Raw genomic sequence first — 25,032 nt, forward strand, 5'->3', positions numbered from 1 at the left:
TTTACTGTAAGTTCGCTCATCTCTAATTGCAATCATTGCTCATATTAAATATTGTATGCTGGAATTCTATGTCATGCTCTGCCTGCTGAATGCCAGAAAGCCTGTGATTTTTAGTATTTTCCTTGGCTTTGAATAGGAAGTCACCTTCAAGACATTCTTGCTGCAGCAGATTGTATTAGGCATGTGCTGTATTCACTACAGTGGGCGTCTCCTTCTGACATTGTGGCTTTCTGGGAAATGCTATGTCAGATCCTAGATGCTATACCAGTGGTCTTCAACCTGCGGACCTCCAGATGTTGCAAAACTACAAATCCCAGCATGCCCGGACAGCCAACGGCTGTCCGGGCATGCTGGGATTTGTAGTTTTGCAACATCTGGAGGTCTGCAGGTTGGAGACCACTGTGCTATACTGTGATGCTTAGGTAATTCAAGGAAACAGATTTTTATGGTCTCTTTAATTTTCTGGCAGTAAATCCATGGAGGTGCCATATCCAGTCCTGCAGCTGTGAAGCATCACTGCATTGCAGCTGCGTCTGTTTACTGCAAGTCTGTTAGAAGGATGGTCTTATGGCACTCCTGCTTGTGTCTGCACAATATTTCCTCCACAGTAATATACAGGTCCTCATGCTGTTCTCTGAGCAAGGATGCACTTCGTATTTCCTCATGCGTAATTCATTGACATAGCTGGTATTATATTTAATAGTTAGCTATTTATATGCTCGGCAATTATCAGGCATAGAAGTATTCCATTTTGTACTAAATGTTCCTTTTATTGTAAGAAAATGGGTTTCCACTATCATTTCTAGATATTCACATTGTACGCGTGACACATTCAAATGCTGTATTGCTTAATTTTTTTTAATTTTTCACCCTTGTGACGTTTATAGGCTCAGCGTTTTTTTATTTTTATTTTATAAATTTTTATTTTTTAACTTGCAGCATGCTGAGGTTATGGTGTTTTTTAATGTTGAAGTTTTTCCTGTCATAGATGTCTTTAGGAGCAAAAATGCCAAAATGTCCCAAAAAAATGCAATTTGTATTTAACATTTAACCCCTTCAACCCCTTTAACCCCTTTAAAAAATCATAACTCTTTCAATTTTGCACCTAAAAATCCATATGATGGCTTATTTTTTGCGACACCAATTCTACTTTGTAATGACGTCAGTCATTTTGCCCAAAAATCTACGGTGCAATGGAAAAAAAAAAACATTGTGAGACAAAATTGAAAAAAAAAGTCATTTTGTAACTTTTGGGGGCTTCCGTTTCTACGTAGGACATTTTTCGGTAAAAATGACACCTGATATTTATTCTGTAGGTCCATATGATTAAAATTATACCCTACTTGTATAGGTTTGATTTTGTCGTACTTCTGGAAAAAAATCATAACTTCATGCAGTAAAATTAATACGTTTAAAATCGTAATTTCTGACCCCTATACCTTTTTATTTTTCCACGTACGAGGCGGTATGAGGGCTCTTTTTTTTGCGCCGTGATCTGAAGTTTTTAACGGTACCATTTTTGCATTGATAGGACTTATTGATCGCTTTTTATTAATTTTTTCATGATTAAAAAAGTGACCAAAAATCCACTATTTTGACTTTGGATTTTTTTTGCGCGCACGCCATTGACCGTGCGGTTTAATTAATGATATATTTTTATAATTCGGACATTTACGCACGCGGCGATACCATATATGTTTATTTTTATTTTTATTTACACTGTGTTTTTTTTTTAATAGGAAAAGGGGGGTGATTCAAACTTTTAATAGGGTATTTAGTTTAGTAGGCTATCCCGAACAGCCCACTGAGCTAACCGGCATGGTTCCAGTTTCACAGTTTCAAAGTTGAATGCCGCGTCTAAAGGGTTAAAGCGTTCACTGCCGCGCTATTAGCCACGGGCCCCGGCCGTTGTTAGAGGCCGGGCCCGCCCCGCGTTATAGATCGGGAGCGGACACATGACGTTCCAGTACGTCATGTGTCCTTAAGGGGTTAAGGGGGAGATTTATCAAAACCTGTGCAGAGAAAAATCTGACCAGTTTCCCATAGCAACCAATCAGATTTCTTCTTTCATTTTTGAAAAGGCCTCTGCAAAATGAAAGAAGGGATCTGATTGGTTGCTATCGGCAACTCAGCAACTTTTCCTCTACACAGGTTTTGATAAATCTTCCCCCTTGTGTTTTTTCACATGATAAAATAATTACATGACTTGTACTGAAAAACACTCAAACAATGACTTATATGCTCACTATTTTTTGAAGAAACACCAGCAAAACTGTATCTCGGAAATAAGCAAGCAGTTTTATGTGGTGTGTGATGTGGTGTGTGATGTGGTGTGTGATGTGGTGTGTGATGTGGTGTGATGTGGTGTGTGATGTGGTGTGGGGTGTGATGTGGTGTGTGATGTGGTGTTTGATGTGGTGTGTGATGTGGTGTGTGATGTGGTGTGTGATGTGGTGTGTGATGTGGTGTGATGTGGTGTGTGATGTGGTGTGTGATGTGGTGTGTGATGTGGTGTGTGATGTGGTGTGTGATGTGGTGTGTGATGTGGTGTGTGATGTGGTGTGTGATGTGGTGTGATGTGGTGTGTGATGTGGTGTGTGATGTGGTGTGTGATGTGGTGTGATGTGGTGTGTGATGTGGTGTGTGATGTGGTGTGTGATGTGGTGTGTGATGTGGTGTGTGATGTGGTGTGATGTGGTGTGTGATGTGGTGTGTGATGTGGTGTGTGATGTGGTGTGTGATGTGGTGTGTGATGTGGTGTGTGATGTGGTGTGTTCTTGACTGGAAAAATGCTATACAAAAGTTGTATGTAATTCCATCCTTAGGGTAAATTCACGTGTGGTGTAATTTTAAACCATCGTCGACAAATCCACTTCAAAATTTGCACAAATACTGATACTGACCAAGGTCAAGTTTGATATGATTTATCAGATCCTTTTTGTGGTGATAGATACTAAATCAGGGGCGTATGAAGTGTCCAATAGCTGCACAATGTTGTGCTGACATCATGCAGCTATTAGATATCATAACTGAAAAAGCAAAAATTATAAAAATGTTATCTTATTACCAAATCACAAATGTATCCCTCACAAATATTTAGTAAATAACATATACATATCAGGCATATTAAAACCAAAATAGGGGATGAAGACAAGAGTATAACAAGGTTTTGGCATGTATAAATTATTGCAAAATTTGTATATACAGTACACACCTTGATGTACAAAATCAAACAACTTTGCCTACCCAATCGATGACACTGCTAAAAGTAATGGGATACTATTGCATTGAATCCATCGTTTAACCCATGCTACATTAGATACATGAATACACAGTAGTATTAGAAATCATAATTGTAGACTAATAATACACTGCTATTTACGTAATAAGGTGTATAATAAAAGGAATATTCATTTGATATATGCATGTTATATGGGCACAGGGATTCCTGGCCCAACAGACAGTGCTGTATTGCAAACAAATGTATTGCCAAGTCTGGCTATAACTGTCAGCCGATGGAGAATATGTGTGTCCCCCTATTTCACCCTCCTGAGGTCTATAGCATCCAGAGGGTTAACTTTTTTTTACATTGCTTTGCATTTCATGTACAGCTAAATGGTCAATTTGGTTACTTGTTTTCTCTTAGCCAATTGCTGCAGGAGAGTCCACAATTCAACCCTCCTCTCGTAGAAAAAGAGGTGGACCTAAACCAGTTATAGTCAGTTCCGGACTTGGCTAGCTCTAGTCAGTGCCACATGCACCCAAAATTCACTGTCCATAAGTCTAGCTCCAGTCCCGCTGTGAGAATTCATTATCTACATTGTCTTAAAGGGGTACTCCGGTGGAAAACTTTTTTTTTTTTTAAATGAAGTGGTGCCAGAAAGTTAAACAGATTTGTAAATTACTTCTATTAAAACATCTTTACCCTTCCAGTACTTATTAGCAGCTGTATGCTGCAGAGGAAATTCTATTCTGTTTGAATTTCTTTTTTGTCTTGTCCACAGTGCTCTCTGCTGACACCTTATGCCCAAATCAGGAACTTTCCAGAGCAGGAGAAAATCCCCATAGCAAACCTATGCTACTCTGGACAGTTCCTGACACGAACAGAGGTGTCAGCAGAGAGCACTGTGGACAAGACAAAAAAGAAATTTAAACAGAATAGAATTTCCTCTGCATCATACAGCTGCTAACAAGTACTGGAAGGGTAAAACATTTTTTATAGAAGTAATTTAAAAATCTGTTTAACTTTCTGGCACCAGTTCATAAAAAATTTTTTTTTCCACCGGAGTACCCCTTTAAGCCTCAAAGAAAATAATATTTTTCAGAAAGGAGAAGTTTTACAAGGAACTTTCTGAATTTCCCTGGTTTATATTGAGTCTCTGGTGGGACCAGTGCTAGCCAGTCTAACAAATCAAGGAGGATTTCCCTGGATGAGTAAAGTAGAGTCCTTTTATATTGCGTCTTTCACTTGATTTATAACCTGTGATGATCCTCGGTAGTTTCCATAATTTGGACTTCAGTACTGCATAGCCTGAAAACATTATTTTTAATTTGGTGCCTAAATGTCTTAAAAAGGCACTTTTCTCCCTGCGCTCCGCAGCTCAAAGCTGTATGAAATCTTTATCATTATCTCACAATAAATACAGATTTTGCACAGCTTCGTGCTGTAAAGAATGGGGAGAAAGCATAGAAGTATTCCACTTTGTACTAAATGTTCCCTTTATTGTAAGAAAACATTCTAAATGTGTTTCCACTATAATTTCTATACATTCACATATCAGGTTGTACACATGACACATTAAAAAGCTGCATTTGACAAATTTCTTTTCTTTTTTTCCGCCCTTGTGAGGTTTTAAGGAACCGCTTTTTTTTTTCCTTAATTGCAGCATGCTGAGGTTATGGTGGTTTTTTACTGCCATTTTGAAGTTTTTATTGCCTAGATGTCTATGGGAAGATAAGTGCCAAAATGTCCCAGAAAAATGCAATTTGTATTTAACATTTATGGTTTTTTATGCATGATGAAAGAATTACCAATGTACACCATTTTTTTAAAGAAACACAACAAAAACTGTATCCATATCACAATAGATACAGATATTGCACAGCTGTGGGCTGTAAAGAACGGGAAGAAAAGCACCATGTTGAGGCATTTATGAGCCAAATTCAAAATGAAGACGATTTAGAAGCATGACAGTGCTGCATGATCATTTGTCATATCACCCTGGATGTATGCTTTAAGCCAAGTAGTACTGGGATATACCATACTGCTTCAATGCAGACTTATTTGTCTCCATGGTTCAATTGTTAAAGAGTACCTGTCACTAAACGTAATTATAAGACACATTGCTATTTACTTGCTGTTAAAATTTTCAACCTTCATATATTTTGAAAAACGGCCACTTGGTGGCTCTGTTCTGTTCCCAGTGCAAGTTAAACAGTTAGTTTGGTCTCCTCCAGGCCTGGCAGAAGACCAAACTCAGGAAGTGCGTACAGGGTATGGCAAGGCACAGCTCTCGCAGGCTTCAGTAACGTTGCCCCTGCTGGGTAACGCCCACTTTCTCCTTTCAGGAGCTCACTCAACGTGAGCAAGGGTAAAGGTATGATACATAGCTTTTTAAAGCTCAGAAATTTGTTTAAGGGCAGGAGGAGTGTTAGGAGTAGTTAAGGAATATAATCTGAGTTAGTTTATAACATATGGTTCGATGACCAGTACTCTTTAATATTTTGGCTTGATTAAAAGTATTTTACTAGTTTTTGTGTACAGCTATTGCGTGGTCTTATGTGTCTCCTATAGTCTGATCCGGTAGACATGGTATTATCACTCACTGTTAGACAACAGACAGTATGTTATCTACAGTATGTTACAGCTGTTGCTAAATTACCTCTCTGTCACTCCACCCATTGAAGCAGGACTGGCTCACTTTGCAAACCTGACTAGTGATGTCATGTCTCGACGCACTGCAACCTGGGAAATGAGTCATTTTGTATGCTGTTAAAAATAAATATTGTGGTTAAATCACAGAAGAATTGTGAGAAAACCGTCACACACAAGTACAGACACTATGTTATGAACTACACTAACTTTACAGCCCCTGTAGCATAGTCAAATAAAAAAAATCCTGGAATACCCCTTTAAGAGCTTCCCTGCCTTTTACATTGTGTACTATAAGGCAAACTAAAAAGACAAGGGCAGTCACACAGTGGGATTGTTGGAGAAATGCTAGTGTAGTGCATCCCTGGCTGGTAAAAGTAGGGCAAATTCTTATCTTTGTTCTCTATGAAACTTTGCGGAATGTACCTAAAACCTCATCCAAGAAGGCGTACAATATTAGAGCTTGTTCACGTCTTTCTTTTTCATTGTTCTTTGCCCTCAGAGGAGGAAAAAAACAAGTATTATGGTGGTGCATGTAGTGCAGAAGTGAATAGGGTCTTATTATAATGTTGTGTTGCTTGTTTCACCCCTATTGTTTCTTTTTACTAAGTCTATTTTTTTTTACCAACAAACAACCAAGAACATATCTATATTATATCTATATATCTACATTAGAACAACAGCAAACATCTCCTAGCATTCAATATGACAAAAAGGGATCATGCAGGGCCAGATAAAGGTTATAATTTAAATTACAACATAGGCATAAATACATGACTCTCTACATACACTGGTTGCAGAAATAGGAGATCATCTAAAGGACTCAAGTGGTTTTAAATGGTCACTGTCAGATCCAAAACCTTTGTATATGTTGTTACTGATGAAAATTAAAGACATTTTGTAATATACTGTAAATTTTGTAATGAAAATTTTGATTATTTAATAAAGAAAACAGCTCCACAAAATCCCACCACTAGGGGTCCCCATACCTACTAGGACACTAGCCAGTCCTGCAGCAGCATAAGACCAAAGTGTCTGACCACAGTGCTCTCTGCTGATACCTCTGTCTATGTCAGGAACTGTCCTGAGCAGGAGCAAATCCCATAGCAAACCCCATAGCAAACACGGACAGAGGTGTCAGCAGAGAGCACTGTGGTCAGACTTAAAAGAAATTCTAAAAGAAAAGAACTTCCTCTGGAGCATACAACAGCTGATAAGTACTGGAAGGATTAAGATTTTTAAATAGAAATAATTTACAAATCTGTATAACTTTGTGGCACCAGTTTAAACCTACCCTAATCCTGTCTGAGAGAGACAGATGCACAGTTGTAGTTGTACAGCTCGTCCCAAATTGAGAGCAGAATGCTAGAGAGCTGCAAATATAGATCTAACATAGAAGCTGTAGAGAGACTATAAAATTGTCTCTTAGGCTCTAACAGCTCAGTACAACTTTATTAACCATAAACTTGCAAAAGACCCCAGAATTTACACAGGGATCTACCATTTTTCAGACTTTGTATATTAGAGCTTTGCATCTGTATATGAGCAGGGCAGGTTTTTAGCCTCGAGACATAAGCTGGGATACTTATAATCACTAAGAGTAGGCAGGTATTTTGAACACTGAAAATAAGTAAAGTAGTATACAGGCTTTAGTTACATATAGCGGATGAATAGCTATGTTTTATATGTTAATTTTTAGCTTTGCTTTGACTGGCTGTATCCTGCATTAGGGCACTAAGCACAGACAGGCTATACCGGTGTAGCAGCTGTTAACGTTATTTGTGGTGTGTTATTCTGTTTCTGTGGCTTGTTATTCTATTGGCGGATTGTATCGACAGGGGCAGGGACTGTCTACAGCCAAACTTCCTGCTCCTGTACAGTAGTGACTGGAGATGCACATACAGTTTATATCACTTTACATTTGCTGGGCCAGCTGTGAGACCACCCTATAGACAGAGCAGGAGGGGGCATGAAGGCAGCACAAAAATGGTACCTGGTCATGTAACATGGGTCACCTCTAAGTCACCATGTAGTCCTACCCTAAAACAATATGGATTGTATAAATATAACAGTCTAAGTTATTTTGTTGAAACACATGCCCTATTGTGTCCATTAAGAGCAGCCAGGCTGACACCAAGTTCAGGCTGGAACTACGGTATCACTGGTATTTGCCTGAAGCCGCACTTGGCTCTCAGATTAGTTTTAATGAATTGTTAATCTAGTATCTACAGCTTGCAGAATAATCCAGTTTCTTTCTAGCTTTCTCTGGTTGTAAATGAACTCAGAAATGTATTCATGGGTTCTGTCGCGAATTATTTAATGTGTATTGCCTGCAGTGCTCACACATTTAGATACAGCAACTTAGTGTTCTCTACCCAGTAGAGATTTATACTCAGCACACATCCCACAACAAACTGGAATTACTCTTATTAGGTATATCATTCTCATTTCTGGGTGCTTAATATGTTTGTTATGTGTTTTGTTGCGTGCTTAGGCCGATCACATGCATATTGTGCAGTGTTGGTGTAGATCACGGAACAATATTGTACATTGTATAGTAAAATTGCAAACAGTACAGTTATGTGTGATGTAAGACTGCTATCTACCAAGATTGCATAGTGTTAAACTTTAACATTGTTCACTAACACCACAGATCCCAGGCATTAAACTTGTCATCACTTTCCTGCTGCCTGAAACACGAGTCATTAGTACAGTCTCTGGTGGCTTCTCTCTATCCCGCTCATCTTGGTAGATCTCTTCATATACCCAATCAAGGCTGGTGGGGCAGAAAGAACCCACCCTGGACCACCCTAATGACTCATGGTTATTTGTTAGACTAGAACTTCTCAAGAGGACAGAAAAAACAGCGGCACTAGCAACTTGTATCCAAATCCACTGTTATGGACCAAGGACAGCTCTGGGAGTCTTAGTTCAAAAACCCGTGGCGGTGCTAGGACAGAGAGTCGACTTCAGTAAACATAGTACAATCAAAGAGAAAACATAGCCTGCACTCACCGCACAGTACGGGTATCACGGCCTCGGATTCCGGACCTCCTCGGTGACGTGGGAGTAACAGCCACTGCTGACAGCGCTCAGAAAATGGGCAACAGCCAGCGGTTTCGCATTACAATCAACGCTTCTTCCGGGCCTGAAGAAGCATTGATTGTAACGCGAAACTGCCGGCTGTTGCCCATTTTCTGAGCGCTGTCAGCAGCGGCTGCTACTCCCACGTCACCGAGGAGGTCCGAAATCCGAGGCCGTGATACCCGTACTGTGCGATGAGTGCAGGCTATGTTTTCTCTTTGATTGTAATTTGTTAGACTAGCACTACATCCATCTAGCCATACATTTGGTCAACTGGAAATCAGAAACAGCAACCCCATTGCCTAAAGCCTGTACTATGTTATTGTAACTTAGTATCATTGGCCTGACTGGAGTTAATGGGCAGCATTAGACACAGGCAAAGGACGAGGGTGATACGGTTTCTTGGTTAGTTAGCTTCCCTACTCATTGTTTGATCATAAAACAAAATAATTATGTATTTTTGTTTTACAGGTAGATCTGGTACGCACGTTTACATTCCGCAACTCCAAACAGACCTATACTGGGATCCCTATTATTGCAGCTAATATGGACACTGTAGGTACATTTGAAATGGCAAAAGCTTTGAGCAAGGTGAGATTTTGTTTGTCACATTTTAAGTTGTTATTTAAATAATTTTGCATCAAAATATTGTGTTCCACAGTGAAAAGTACACAGACTGTATGCAGACTTCAGAAATATCATAGAATTTTTCTACCCCTCTTAATAATATTTATACAACATGCACGATTGAATGTTTTGTATTAGTTTGCATTGTATTTTCCCCGTTATTTGCTGTACCTTTTGTAAGGGGTGTCTGTCCTGTATTCCTCTAGAATGTTGCAGACACTTTTTTGTTAAAACAGTTAAGTCTTTCTGTAGAATTTCGGTCACATTGTACCCTAGAATGGTTGACAGTATTTGCTTGAAGCTTTCGTGCTGCGCCAAAGAAGACAGTCCCCTACCACCCCAATTTTCTGAATGTGTTGGTTGGGGGTTTGCATCAGCCACTTGTATACAGTGTTCAGGTGTGGCAGCCCAGTACGAGAGATGTTAACCCGTACCCTTGCTGTCCTGTCAGGCAGCTTCCTTCAGTGTCCCCAGGGCCCCTTGTACCTGTTTTCCCCATGTACATATGTTTTTCAGTGTATTGTATTATAAAATGTGTTGTATCTTTAAGAGTTATGTCATGTGATTTTTACCCAGGAGGTACCAGTGACCAGGTGATCCCAGGAGTGACCTATGGGCTCCCTGCTAGTCTCCCCCTTATAAGCCCTGGGTGGAGCTAGCTTCGCTCTCTTGGCTCTTAGCTCTTGCTTCCTACTGAGGTCCAGTGCAGTCGCCTAGTGTGTTTGTGTCCAGAGTGTTGGAGGCCTCAAAGTCCAGTCCTGCAGTCACTATCAATTCAAGAAAGCTAAAGTCACACCTTTATGAATCAAGTCCAGTCAGTCTGTGTCATCTGTCAAGTCAGCATGGTCTGCATTCAGTTGTCCAGTCCTACTACAAGTCCCAGCAAGCCCTTAAGGTCTCTACGTCACTGGTCACCTCCTTGGGCCCTGGCTGAACCGTATAGACTTTACCAACTGTCCACCCTCAGTAAAGCTACCGTTGTCCGTAACTTGGCATCGGAGTCTTTATTGCCCCCGTGCCAAGCCCAGGATCCAGCGGTATACCTTCGGGTGGTTTTAAGCTAAACCACGCCCTGGCGTCATGAATACAAGGGGTGATGCCATCTGCCCCTAGGGTAACAACATCTGCCCTAATCACACCCTGCTACCACACAGGCATCCAAAGTGTATATGATTGCTAAGTCATTACACATTTCCAGAATCCATCTCTGTTTCACATCTACAGTATGTACTTGTGCTTTTACTAGAACTCAGCCCCTTACAATCATATACAGACTCAGGTCTCCCATACCAGTCTCTCACTGGCATGGCCACCCATGGATACGATACCTTCTTCCTCTACTAACTGCACACACTCCCTCTCAGTCACATTACATAGGGGTCTGCCTCTAGCTTACTAATGCCTCTGCTTCCATGCTCATTGCACATCAACATTTATTAGCAAATTGTGAATGTGCTCTGCTAAATAGAGGTTAATTCTTTTCTTTCTTTAAGCAAACATTATTTACTGCAATTCACAAGCATTATTCATTAGAAGACTGGAAGAATTTTGCATCTACGTCGCCTGAATGTCTTGAGGTATGAACACTTTAAGTCTTTGTTTGGAAGATGGGAAATGCTGAGTGTCTGCTTTAACAAACTTCATTTACATAAAATGTATTAACACCTTAAATGTTGGATGTATTTATTTTGTACACAACATATGATTTTATAAGCAGGGAGAAGAGCGCGGCTGTGGGCTTTACTTCTCAGCTCACTGCAGTCTCTGTCCAGTTGTATTACATCGGCTTTATTATAAGTCTATGGAACCCACCTAGTGCAACTGGACAGAGACCGCAGCAGGCCAGCAATGAAGCACACAGATGCACAATTTTTCCTGCTCATTCTAATGATCGGTGGGCGTCTCAGCATTCAGACCCTGACTGCTCAAAACTTTTGACTTGTTTCTGTGACATTAACTGGTTGCTGGTTGCTAAGCAAGTTTATGGGACTTTCAGCAATTCCATAAACCGCTTACTTTATCAGTGGAGTACGGAGTTGCCAGGATTTTGCGCATGGATCCTGCCGCCTAGTGAGAAGAGAGTTACCCTTTAATCCTGCATTTGTAAAGAGAGAAAACTAGTACTACAAAGACATTTATATAAATATATCATAGAGAGAGATAGCAATTGAGAGGATTGCAGTGTACTTTTATTGTTCTCTCTAATTACATATACTGACTTATATAAGTGCATACATTATGTATATGAAGCAAAAAAATGTGGGATAAATTGGTGGGGATGGTGGAAAACAAAAGTCAGGAAAATGAGATGGGTAGTCCGTGAAAAATCTACTTATCCCCTATTAACAGGGGGAACGCACTCCATTCATTTCTATGGGATTGCCGGAGATGTTCGAGAACAGCACTCAGGGCACTTTTGCACTTCAAAGAGAATGAATGGAGCACTTGCCTTCTGTGGCACGCACTTCTCTTAGACAGCTAGAGCATCGGGCTGGAGATCGCGGGGGTCCCAGCAGTTGTACCAAATGCGATCAAACACTTATCTCCTATGCTATGGATGGGGGATAAGTTGTTTTTCGCCAGACTACCCCTTTCAAGGGACTATTTTTTATGCAATTTAGTGACAGTAGACAGGAGAACTGAGCTCTGTTGATCAAAGTAATTCATACCCATGGAAAGTGAAGAGGCCAGAGCTGCAAAGGGCAAGAAAAGAGGCAAAAAAGGTTGAAAATGACACTGGACGGCAGCTGTTTTTGCATGGGTACTATTAGAAAAGTGTTGTGCTTTACTGCAGGGCTTTATTTTTTCTATTTCATGAGATAACAAGACAGTTTAGTTGACAGCCATTCCTTGTAACCTATTAAAAATACTTTCATTGACTTATTGCCTTATGAAGGAAAAAGTGTTTTGTTGGTTACTTCTAGCCATTTTTTTGCTGTGATGAGACCTATCTCCAGACATTCATGATTTCATTGTGTTGTATCTCAGCACGTAGCAGCAAGTTCTGGAAGTAGTCAAGCTGATCTTGACAAGCTGAGCAGCATCCTGGAAGGCATTCCTCTTATTAAATACATTTGCTTGGATGTAGCTAATGGATATTCTGAACACTTTGTTGAGTTTGTGAAGAAAGTACATGCCAAATTTCCACATCACACTATTATGGTAAGTTATCTTGTATCCCCTTATAAACCATTTCTAAATCCTGAGTTTATACACAAGTGTTGCCCCAATTCAAGTGTGGTGTCCCGGTACCGTATTGCATACCGTACCTTGTATGGTGGTCCCAGAAGTCAGAGTAACTACACTCAGGTAGGGTCCCCCAGGTGAGCAGCAACCCAAGAGAGCGATAATTGGCTACAGCTCCCTTATATGGGCAGGCGCTGGACTAGAGCTAATTGGTCCAATACTGCTGTCAATCACCTTTACATAGGATTATGGGTAGCATGTGACCCAAGGACCGCCAAAGGTCCTCTAACATACCATAGAGGAAGTAACATGGTCACATGACCGAAGGTCCTGCGACGCCAACAAGGTAAGTATATTATACATTGTATTAAATACACACAGTATTATTAAATATGTAAACATCCCAGAATTAGAATAGAGGAGAGGTGACTAGGGGCTGTCCCCCCTAGTCACCTCTCCTCTATTCTAATTCTGGGATGTTTACATATTTAATAATAATGTGTGTATTTAATATAATGTATAACATATTTACCTTGTTGGCGTCGCAGGACCTTCGGTCATGTGACCATGTTACTTCCTCTATGGTATGTTAGAGGACCTTTGGCGGTCCTTGGGTCACATGCTACCCATAATCCTATGTAAAAGTGATTGACAGCAGTATTGGACCAATTAGCTCTAGTCCAGCGCCTGCCCATATAAGGGAGCTGTAGCCAATTATCGCTCTCTTGGGTTGCTGCTCTCATGGATGCCGGAGTAGCAGGACAGATTTGCGCAACTTTCAAAGACAAGCTAGGCCTGAAAACCTACCGACCTGAGCCTAAACTAAACCGTGAGTTCTAAACTAATCCCCGCTAAAGCTAACGTGACTACTGGACCGCAACTAAATCCCCTAAATCCAGTGGAATGTCGCCGATCAGTCTAAGGATTCAAAATTGCTTAAGGTCCCAACCTTTGTCAATCTCCAAGAGAATTTGCATTTGTAGAGACTGTTCCTGTTGTGAAGCTTGCATAAAATCTTCAGTAAAAGTTCCAACTGTTTTCAGCAAACTCTCCGTTTTTGGAGATTCAATTATTCTATACCTCCCTATCGCTCTTGGGAAGGGTAGCGGTATGATAAGCATTACAGAGTAGCCTCACCCTGGCATCACAAATAGAAAGGGTTAGCCAGACACCCTTTATTCACCCCACTGCTGAATTCCCACACCCAACTCCCCCAGGCTATCACACAATTTTAAATTTGAACTCGGTGTTCTTACACGTACTAGGGTGTAGCTCCATTTTTGGAAACAGAGCTCATAATTCCCTATCTTTTATTTGATAGAATTTACCTTGAGGCAGTTACTAAAGACAGGTTTAGAGAGTTAGAATATAAAGCAATAAAAAAAAAAACTGTCTTCAGTAAACTCCATAGCTCCATCTAGAGGACAGTAGGAAGGCATTTAAAGCAGCTACAAATGTACATTACAAATGTAAAAAAAGATAAGTTGGCAGAGACTTTAAAATCTGTATACATAGTATTAATCCTATTAACTAATGTGTCACTGAGTATCTGTTGACATGAGCTTTATGGCATCTGTTTGGTTTACATTATGAAGCACGGCCATTAAATGTATACCCTAGACATATGTATCTGTATGCCTAAACAGTTATCCTGTCACAACTGACATTTGTATCTGCTGAACAATTCCCCCAATAGATGCCAGAAGGGTATGGGTATAGCAAAAAGACATTTAGTTTACTTGTTTTTGGCCAATGTATGCAGTAGGTGCACATCCTGCATCTCTTATGTACACTGCCCACACAATGGGCAAGAATTTTGCGCCCAAATTTTGGCGTGAAAAGTATTAAGCACATTTTTCAAAGAACTTTGTGCCGCAGTTTACATTGTTCACTTCAGTTTTGTAAAAGTGGGCATGTCCATGTATATTGTCTGCGTTACATGATATTTTCAAAGGGGTGAGAGTCCAGTTTACATCAAAAACTTCACACTAGCTTTTTGCTAGTGTAGAAATCACAGAAATGGTTGTAGTTTTATTGTTCTTTTTTTCTTTGGTTTTTTTTAGGGGGGAAAAGGTGTTAAATAATTATAAAAAAAAAGAAATAATTATTATTGAAAAATGTTATAAAAAAATATATTTGTATTTTTTATTTTATTTTTGGACACTGCATTTGCACTCACATTTAATCTCAGAAATGGTTTCTTTATAAAGTTATCACCTGTCTGGGCACTAGTAACCATGGAATATTTTGTGAGATGTTTCTACCAGAATTTTGGCACCAAACTCGGTAATTTTGGCACAAAAACATCCAATACGGCTGCAACTAAAAAAAAATTAAAAAAAAATTAAAAAGTGTTGCGAAAATTTTTTTTCACATATTTTCATATTTTCAAAGCAGCACAAGAGACCTTTCAAAATGTGAGGAGAAAAAAAAAAGGTGTGAATAATATCGCTAGAACAGATATTACAGCAGTTTTTGAGAATTTCCCCAAATTGAATACGCCGCTACACACGTTTGTCATTGATTTCCATTGTGAAGAAAAATATGTGGCATAATAAACGTTTTCAGCAGGGAAGAAAATCTATAGTTATTCATTGAATCATGCAGAAAATGTAACTAATTTACCTCCGTTCCCTGAATATTAACTGGTGTAATCTTTATCCACATCATGTTTTTCTTCATTCTAAGAGGTTTCTAGTTTTGCTTTTATTAAGCTATTGCTAAAATAGTTCTGTATACACAGCTCTGTCAAACCTGGGTGTGGTAAAGATGTGTTTGTTATTCCATGTTGAATATGTCTCTGTTTCCAGTGTCTAGTGGGAATATGTGTGTGTGTACAGACAGTACCGGAAGAGTCATTACCTCACTGTCTCAGTAGAATTTTATTCTTCAATCACTAATGGACTCTAATGATCTCAGTAATATCTGTCAGGATGGATATTTATTACTAAAATCGGTTACAACTGGAAGGCTGTATAATGGATTGTTGTGCTCAACTGGGATCCAGTAGAAAGGGAAATCAGTGCAGTGAGAGGTATTCTGGTGTTTTTGTGGTGTCCCAGTACAGCTATTCCAGCTGCTACCCACTATAGAGTCGTTGGGTGGCTCAGATACAAAAGATTTACTTGAGACCTTGCCATGGGCAACCAAATATATTAAATGCACCGACTCAGCGTCTTATCCAGGGTGTGCGATCAGCCTCTCAGTGCTCGGACAATACACCGCACACTGCATCAAAATGGTCTGCATGGCTGTCATCCCAGAAGGAAGCATCTTCTAAAGATGAAGCACAAGAAAGCCCACAGTTTGCTGAAGACAAGCAGACTAAGGACACGTGGGGGAGATTTATCGAAACCTGTCCAGAGGAAAAGTTGCTGAGTTGCTCATAGCAACCAATCAAATTACTTCTTTCATTTTTGAAAAGGCCTCTGAAAAATAATAGAAGCGATTTGATTGTTTGCTATGGGCAACTCAGCAACTTTCCCTCTATGCAGGTTTTGATAAATCTCGCCCATGGAGTTCTGGAACCATGCCATGTGGTGCGATAAGACCAAGATGAACTTATTTGGTTCACATGGTGTCAAGTGTGTATGGTGGCAACCAGGTGAAGAGTACAAAGACAAGTGTTTATTGCCTACAGCCAAGCATGGTGGTGAGAATATCATGGTCTGGGGATGCATGAGTGCTTCTGGTACTGAGGAGCTACAATTCATTGAGGAAACCATGAATGCCAACACGTACTGTGACATTATGAAGCAGAGCATGATGCCCTCCCTTCAGAGACTGGGCCACAGAGCAGTAATCCAACATGATAACAACCCCAAACACACCTCCAAGATGACCACTGCCTTGCTAAAGAAGCTGAGGGTAAAGGTGATGGACTGGTCAAACATGTCTCCAGACCTAAACTCTATTGAGCATCTGTGGGACATCCTCAAATGAAAGGTGGTGGAGCGAAAGGTGAAAAAAAGGCAACCTAGTGCATGCACACTGGCCACCTTATCTATGTGTAATAACCAGCGGGCTGCAAATGTTTTAATGGCTGTATCAGGAGCAAGCATGTATGGGCCAGCAGTAGTGACATCACCATAGTACTGCTGGCCTAAAGGATCAAACAGGAATAGCCGGCCCACCGGCAAGCCAGGAAGTGTGAGTGGGCCAGCAGCAGCACAGAAGTAAAGATGGGAGATGGGAAAACCTATTTAATTAAAGGGATGGTGTTTAGATTTATTTTCTACTGGCTCTTAAGCTGTATTATCTGAAACTGGATTTCACTGTTAAGTTTAGTAAAATTTACTATTTATTTCACAGAATCCTAGTGTAAAAAAGTCTCTTTTCTGGGCTTTGCATGAATAAACAGCTTTATTAGACAAAAAGAGATTCATGGGGTTCACAGAGGAACATTTGGGTTGGTCCACCACTCTGCTACGTGACACAAACATCAAGGACTTCTACACTTCTAGACATTTCTATACTCCAGCATTTGATAACTTATCCTCTATTTACAGTAGAGGGGAAAAATGTCTGATTGTGGGGGGTCCAAATGCTGGGACCCCTGCGATTATAAGAACGGCATCCCAATCTCCCTGTGCCTGGAGCGGGGTTGTTATGCCCCCTTTATGCATTGTTTAGGAGAGTGCTGGAGATACACGAGCACAGCGCTCTTGTATCCCTGGCGCTCTCATAGAGAATGCGTGAAGAAGGTGCGGCAACCCTGCTCGGTGCACGGGGAGGTGCCGTTTTGAAGATCGTTGTGGATCCAGCATTTGAACTCCCAACGATCAGACGCTTATGCCCTCTTCTGTGGATAGGGAATAAGATATCAAATGCTGGAGTAACATTTTAACCCTATATACTGTACATATTGTGTAAATAGGTTTACAATATTCCAGTAGTTCTATTGAGATGCATATTCAATAACACAAGGGAACAAATTATTAGCTGTTAACTGTAGAGTCAGTTTGAACTAAAAATATTTAGTTTTCCAAAAACTTTTTAGATGCCATTTATGATACAACATGCCCATCTCAAAGAGTGCCTTTAAGGTTTGTTTGCATCCTATGACACATAAGCTGTGAGTCATTGTCTTCCATGAAGATTCATTTATAACATAAATTTTGGAAATTTACTGTATGAATCTGACTTGGGGAATATTCATGTCTAGTCAAAAATTCTAGCTACATGCTCGGAATATTCCAACATGATAACAACCCCAAACACACCTCCAAGATGACCACTGCCTTGCTAAAGAAGCTGAAGGTAAAGGTGATGGACTGGTCAAACATGTCTCCAGACCTAAACTCTATTGAGCATCTGTGGGACATCCTCAAACGAAAGGTGGTAGAGCGAAAGGTGAAAAAAAGGAAACCTAGTGCATGCACACTGGCCACCTTATCTATGTGCAACTAAGACCACCATTTGTGGATTGGTCGTCGTGGGCCTGTTGAAAGGCCCCCAAGGTCTCCCAATCTGACCCCATTAGACTTTTAACTTTGGGGTCATCTGAAGGCAATTGTCTATGCTGTGAAGAAACGAGATGTGCAGCACCTGAAACTACGGATACTGGAAGCCTGTGCTAGCATTTCTCCTGCGGTGTTGCTATCAGTGTGTGAAGAGTGGGAGAAGAGGGTTGCATTGACAATCCAACACAATGGGCAGCACATTGAACACATATTATAAGTGGTCAGAAACTTGTAAATAACTCATGAAAGAATAAAGTTACGTTAAAACCAAGCACATCATTGTTTTTCTTGGGAAATTCCCAATAAGTTTGATTTGTCACATGACCCTCTTCCTATTGAAAAAACAAAAGTTGGCCTCAAAATGGCCAAATTCAAAATGGCCGCCATGGCCGTCACCACCCATCTTGAAAAGTTTCCCCCCTCACATATACTAATGTGCCACAAACAGGAAGTTAATATCACCAACCATTCCCATTTTATTAAGGTGTATCCATATAAATGGCCCACCCTGTACATCACAGTTGGCATGGATTTCAACTACCATTTACGCCTTCTAAAAGGTGTCAATTGTAATAAATTTGGTGTGCATGGAGGCCATGCACCATTTACACAAAGACAGGCATCCAATGTGTTGCAGAGCAGCATATACAATGGTAAATGTGATGCAGCTTTGCAAAAAGAATTCATATTTGGTTCCTGTCCCTTGAAGTAGTTGTTTTATAGCAGATTAGCTGAATGTTAGGAAACTTGAAACTCACGGGGACACGTGAGTATTACCTCCTATACCAGTGGTCTTCAACCTGCGGACCTCCAGATGTTGAAAAACTACAACTCCCAGCATGCCCGGACAGCCAACGGCTGTCCGGGCATGCTGGGAGTTGTAGTTTTGCAACATCTTAAGGTCCACAGGTTGAAGATCACTGTCCTATCCTTTACATTGTATTTGGTTCAGAATCTTTACTTTCTAGATTTTTTTGCTTTAAAATCCGGTGCATCTTATATTCTGGAGCGTCTTATATGATGAAAATTACGGTATATACTTCTGGCTATTTGGCATGATATTCATTACACATACTTTTATATTCTTATCCTAGTTGAGCAAGTAGCGCTGCAGGCATGCAGTTTTGTATAGTGTAATAATAAGACAATGAGCATTATAAAATGGATTCCGATTAATATTAAATGTGTCCTTTTTTTAAAGGCTGGAAATGTGGTTACAGGTGAAATGGTGGAGGAGCTCATTCTTTCGGGAGCTGACATAATAAAAGTTGGAATTGGACCAGGCAAGTTCAACTGCAAATTCATTTTTATTTAATTAATCATTTACAGGAAACTTTAAAAAGCCTGTTTATGATCTCCAGGGAATTTATCAAGGCTTGCATGCCAGTTTTCTGCCATAAAAAGTCACACATTTTTGCGCATGCTTCATTTTACTCAAACATGTGCCACTCTTCCTGTGTTTTTTTTTAGCATTGCGCAAACATTTGGGACTTTATTTTGGCAGTTTTCTGGTGTATGCATGGGGAAATCCCCCTTTCCTTCTCTGCTAATTGACTGCTCTATTTCTATGCACACTATTAGTTATGAATCAGCTATGGTAGACATGTAGTTCACAGTGCCTGCATCACAAAAACTGTACTATAGTCACACATATCCAACATAGTATTTTATTCATCTTGTCTGTCACTACCATCTGCTACCCTCATAAATGACAGCTAAAGCACGATGACAGGTTCCCTTTTAATTACCAATGGTCCTTTCTTATACCCAGATGGACGTATACACAATGTCATAAATCCCACCAAGGACAACATCTTGAATAAGTTTGCACAGGTTTCCTTCGGGTACTCCGGTCTCCTCTAAAACATAGTAATAGGTGAACTTAGATTGTAAACTGTTACGCCGAGCGCTCCGGGTCCCTGCTCATCCCCGGAGCACTCGCGGCGTTCTTCTCAGTGCAGCATCCCGGTCAGACCCGCTGACCGGGAGCACTGCACTGGTATATCCGGTGGGGATGCGATCCGCGTAGCGGGTCGCATCCCAATCTCCTCACCTGCCCCATCCTCTTGCTGCCCTGTCCCAGCGCGCGTGGCCCCGCTCTCTAGGGCGCGCACGCGCCGGCTCTCTGAAATTAATTGGTGCCTGGTCCAGTAAGTACCTACACCTGCACCTACACCTGCGCTATGTGTATATAAACTCACTTCCCCTTCCAGTCCTTGCCGGATCTTGTTGCCTTGTGCCCTGTGAAAGCAGTTAGTGTGTTCCCAAGCCTGTGTACCCAGACCTTCTGCTGTTGCCCCTAACTACGACTCTTGCTGCCTGCCCTGACCTTCTGCTACATCCGACCTTGCTCTTGCCTTGTCCCTGTGTACCGCGCCTGTCTCAGCTGTCAGCTGGGGTTGAGTCGCTATTGGGTGGAACAACCTGGGGGTTACCTGCCGCTGCAAGTCCATCCCGCTTTGCGGCGGGCTCTGGTGAAAACCAGTAACCCCTTAGATTCCGTTCCCCAGGTACGGCCCACGCCATCACCCCACTGACACAGAGGATCCACCACCAGTGTCCTCGCAGCATACCAGTCCGGATCCTGACATAAACCCTAATGGGGACAGAGACCAGTTTGGGACCAATGGGGAAAGAGACCAATTTGAGGGTACAGTGCTGTGGACTCTGTGTCTGCTATGTACATTATTATTATTACCTTTTGGATGAAACCTCCAAATACCACACAGTGTCAAGATAACTGTGTATGTGATCTTTATCAGGTATAATGTTTTAACACTTTTCTGTTATTGATTAGTCCACCTAGCAAGAACAGAGCTAGGAGATGTTAACCCTTCTCTAACCTGGGCCAGGTTAACAAAAAATGTAGGTCCGACCCTCTGGGAATACGGGATTGGACTAGGCACTCCTTCCTTAGTCTTTTCCGTGTGTCAAGTGACCAATAAATCACCCATCTGATACAGAATATGCAAATATTTAACCCTTAACATCAATAATAGTGCACTCAGTGAATGCTATAACATGCCTGTCTTTAGATTTACGCTGCACATTGGTTACCTACATTTTCCATCAGTTAAGTGTGCTGTGTGTACTTCCTCATAGACTGCCGACACTAAGATTAAGTCTATTTATATAGCACACACAGCCCTAGTAAGTCATTCAGCTTCCCATGGTGCTTTGCCTTCTACATAAATGTGATTTTGGAATTGTAAAGAGCTTCTCTAATATTTCTCAATAAAGTTAGACAACTAGATTTGACTCATTACATCTAAAATGGCTAGAATACAACACTACAGCTGGCCATATGCTTTAAAGAGGCTTTCAAGCCTCCTAAAAATGTATAGCCTTTCCACAGTATAGACCATAAATATTAGATCAGCTTTTTGAAGAGGCTACTGTATTAGCTTTGAAGCGTACCTGTCAGATCCCACAAAAGAAAAAACAAATGTTACTCAGTACCTAATCCTTACCATGTACATCTAACACATATATTTTTTTTATTTAACATACCTCTTTTCATTATCTTACAGTGTTAGAATTCCTCTCAGGGGAAGGGTGTGTGTCCCTCCTTGTGGTGGTGGTGGTGGTGGTGAGTGATCATTCAGCCCTATCCATGAGTCATCTCTTGTCCATGACTCATGGACAAGCCTGATGCTGCTGCAAGACTCGTTAGTGTCTTGGTAGGTATGGGAACCCCTAGCGATGGGATTTTCATGGGCTGTTTTCTTTATTAAATATTCAATTTTTTTAAACAACCATATTACAAAATGTCTTTAAATTTCATCAGTTACATATAAAAAGTTTTTGGATCTGACAGTGACCATTTAAACACAGTTGCCAATTCAGTGTTTACATCAGTTGCAAGCCGGTTTGTACCTGCAAATACACCCACTTACAGCTGATGTAAACACTTAAGAGGCTGAAGCATTTGCACAAACAATGCAGCCTCTTCGAAAAGCTGATCAGTGGAGATGCCAGGAGTTGAACAGCCACCGATCTAATTTTTGTGGCCTGTCCTAAGGACAGGCCATCAGTTTTAAAAACCTTGATAACTCCCTGTAAATTATAGCCAGATGGCTGACAGTGTAATATGTATCAGGACAGGTATCTAAAGTAGGACCTGGCAAGTATGATTTAGACAGTTTTTTCTTACTTTTACAGGTTCCGTCTGTACAACCAGGATAAAAACAGGTGTTGGCTATCCCCAGTTAAGTGCTGTGATTGAATGTGCAGACTCTGCTCATGGATTAAAAGGACACATTATTTCAGTAAGTACAGATATGTTTTTTAAAGAGACCTGATAGCAGGAAAACAGGGGTGTACATAAGTCCATTGCTAGATAAGACTAGTCTTTAAAATTCCGGGCATACTTTTTGTTTATATCAGTAGTCCTCGCTATTGCATCCGTCTTGCATAAAGAGAACAAACCTGGACTAAGCCTGGCTCTTGCTGTGCTGAGCACCGACCTCTGGACACTTGAGCCTCATTTGCATATTAACAAAAAGTAACATAGTATTAAAACTCTAATCCCCTAAAAATCTCTTCTGAAAATATCACTTGTTTTTCTTATTTATGTCTCAAGTTCAGTATAATGGGCGTGTCTTTCCCCCCCCCCCCAACTGTACTAATTACTGTAGCTGCTGGGGACCCCCAGGATCTTGGCTGCGGCACCCCGCTATCATTACTACACAGAGCAGACTCACTCCGCGCGTAATGACCGGCGATACAGGGGTCGGAGCATGATGGCCGCCACACGCCCTCTCATAGACTTGTATTGAGGGGGCGGGCTGTTATGTCACGAGGGGCTGAGCAATGACGTAACGATTCTCCGGACCCTGTATTGCCTATCATTACGCACAAAGTCTTCTCTGTGCAGTAATGATAGCGGGGTGCCGCAGCCGAGATGCCAGGGGTCCCCAGCAGCGGGACCCCAGTGATCTGACATCTTATCCCCTATCCTTTGGATAGAGGATAAGATGTCTAGGGGCGGAGTACCCCTTTAAACTTTAGACAAATTTTTAGTGGAAAAGAAACCAACATTGTTTTTTTTTTTGTTTTTTTTAATCAACTGGTGCCAGAAAGTTAAACAGATGTGTAAATTAAGTTTAAACAAAACATCACCAGGCTTGAACAAATTATGAAAAAAATAATAATTTTTTCAAAAGCAAATTTCAAAGAGTTCTACATGATTTACAATCAGATAAAGTTTATGCATGGAGTGCCTGGGATAGATTTTTTCCTTCAAAGTCGATTTTAAAGAAAGGAGATAATTAATCTTCTTCTCGAAAAAAATATTACCCCAAACGTGGTAACCAGTATGTCACCTTTAGTTCATCCGATTCTGAAACCACAGATAGTCAATCGGATGTCTCTAATGTTTCTAATAGTTGTCATACTTCAAATCATCCTGCTCCTTCAACAGTGAAACCACGCTGGTCAAAAAACGCAAACAGAGGGGGGGGGGGGGGGGGGGCGCAAACATAAATCCAAGAAGATCCCAAAAGGAAAACAAGAAACACAATAAGTAGAATCATGTTCAGACGTTATTATTTTGTCACCTCTTACTCTTAATGTATCTCATATTTCAGTATTGCAAAAAGGTCTTGGTTTCTCTCCCACAGCCCATTTTAATGTGTACAATACTATATTAGATGTTAACAAGTTTATTAGAACTTTAACCCTCAAAAGACATTTTGACTCCGTAGAGATGGACTCTCAACCGGAACTGTCACATCATCTAGAGAATGTTAACACCACTGTACCATTATACAATAATTTTTCTTCTTTTCAGGAGCAATGTGCTTTAAATGATCTTATGTCCTTGGATTTTGAGACACGCCAGCAGGGCCCTTTGTTAGCCCGGTCGCCGTCTTTCAAAATCAGAAATCCTAACTTCTATCCAATTAACTCTAGAAGCTGTGTTATGGATGCTTTTCAAGATTTAGTTATGCAGGAATTGATAGAATTGAAAGACCAGAGCAATGTTTCTTCCAAATCGGACAATTTGACCAAATCCGAAAGACATGCTCTTAGGGAAAATGGCAATTGGACTATATGGGCTGCAGATAAGGGGGGGGGGGGCAGTTGTCTGCATGGATACAGACTTGTATTGCAGTCTCAATAAAATCATTTTAAATGATAGCAAAACATATACTCCAATTGCACATAACCCTACTGTTGAATTTAGTGGTCAACTGGAGTTACTTTTAAGGGAGGGTCTCTCCATAGGGGTTATTACCCAAAAAGAATTTGATTATATGTTAGTGAAAAATCCTATTGTTCCGATTTTTCACTTGCTGCCTAAAATTCATAAGAGCCAGTTCCCGCCTCCTATGCGTCCCATAGTTGTGAGAATCGGCTCTTTGAATGAACCACTTTGTGAATGGGTTGATTCACTTCTGCAGTCTATAGTGGTCACATGTCCCAGCCATATTAAAGACTCACAACATTTACTTTCTATAGTGGAAAAGCTAGAATGGAATTCGTCCTTCTCTTGGCTAACTTTGGACATAGAATCTTTGTATTCTTCGTTGCCACATTCTCTATCCCTCAGAGCTGTTTCGAAAATTATGTATAATTTTTCAGTCTATAGTGAAAATGTATCTAACTTTGCTCTAGATGCTTTATCTTACATTTTGTCACATATAATTGTTCTTGGAAGCAGAAAAAATTATGTCCAAAGTACAGGAGCTTCTATGGGTTATCCCCATCATTAGCAAACATTTTTGCTCATTGGTGGGAAATGCAATATATCTTTAGTGATGTCAATCCATTCTCCTCCTATATCGTTTGGTATGGGAA

General features: G+C 40.6%; 1 protein-coding gene across 6 annotated transcripts in view; it reads left to right on the plus strand.

The window, feature by feature from the left end:
- The window catches only part of GMPR (guanosine monophosphate reductase), an 81,418-nt gene that overhangs the window by 26,392 nt on the left and 29,994 nt on the right, over positions 1 to 25,032 (plus strand). For 5 of the 6 annotated variants that reach the window (XM_056521233.1, XM_056521232.1, XM_056521229.1 and 2 more), the window contains exons 2-6: positions 9,428 to 9,547; positions 11,077 to 11,160; positions 12,572 to 12,745; positions 19,433 to 19,514; positions 22,393 to 22,499. In XM_056521233.1, the coding sequence (XP_056377208.1) occupies positions 9,503 to 9,547; positions 11,077 to 11,160; positions 12,572 to 12,745; positions 19,433 to 19,514; positions 22,393 to 22,499 (492 nt within the window). In that variant the 5' untranslated portion in view covers positions 9,428 to 9,502. Of the gene's footprint in view, positions 1 to 9,221; positions 9,333 to 9,427; positions 9,548 to 11,076; positions 11,161 to 12,571; positions 12,746 to 19,432; positions 19,515 to 22,392; positions 22,500 to 25,032 lie in introns of those variants that run through there. The other variant, XM_056521230.1, reaches the window with a different exon arrangement.

The sequence above is a fragment of the Hyla sarda genome, chromosome 5 (assembly GCF_029499605.1).
Source record: "Hyla sarda isolate aHylSar1 chromosome 5, aHylSar1.hap1, whole genome shotgun sequence".
NCBI lineage: Eukaryota > Metazoa > Chordata > Amphibia > Anura > Hylidae > Hyla > Hyla sarda.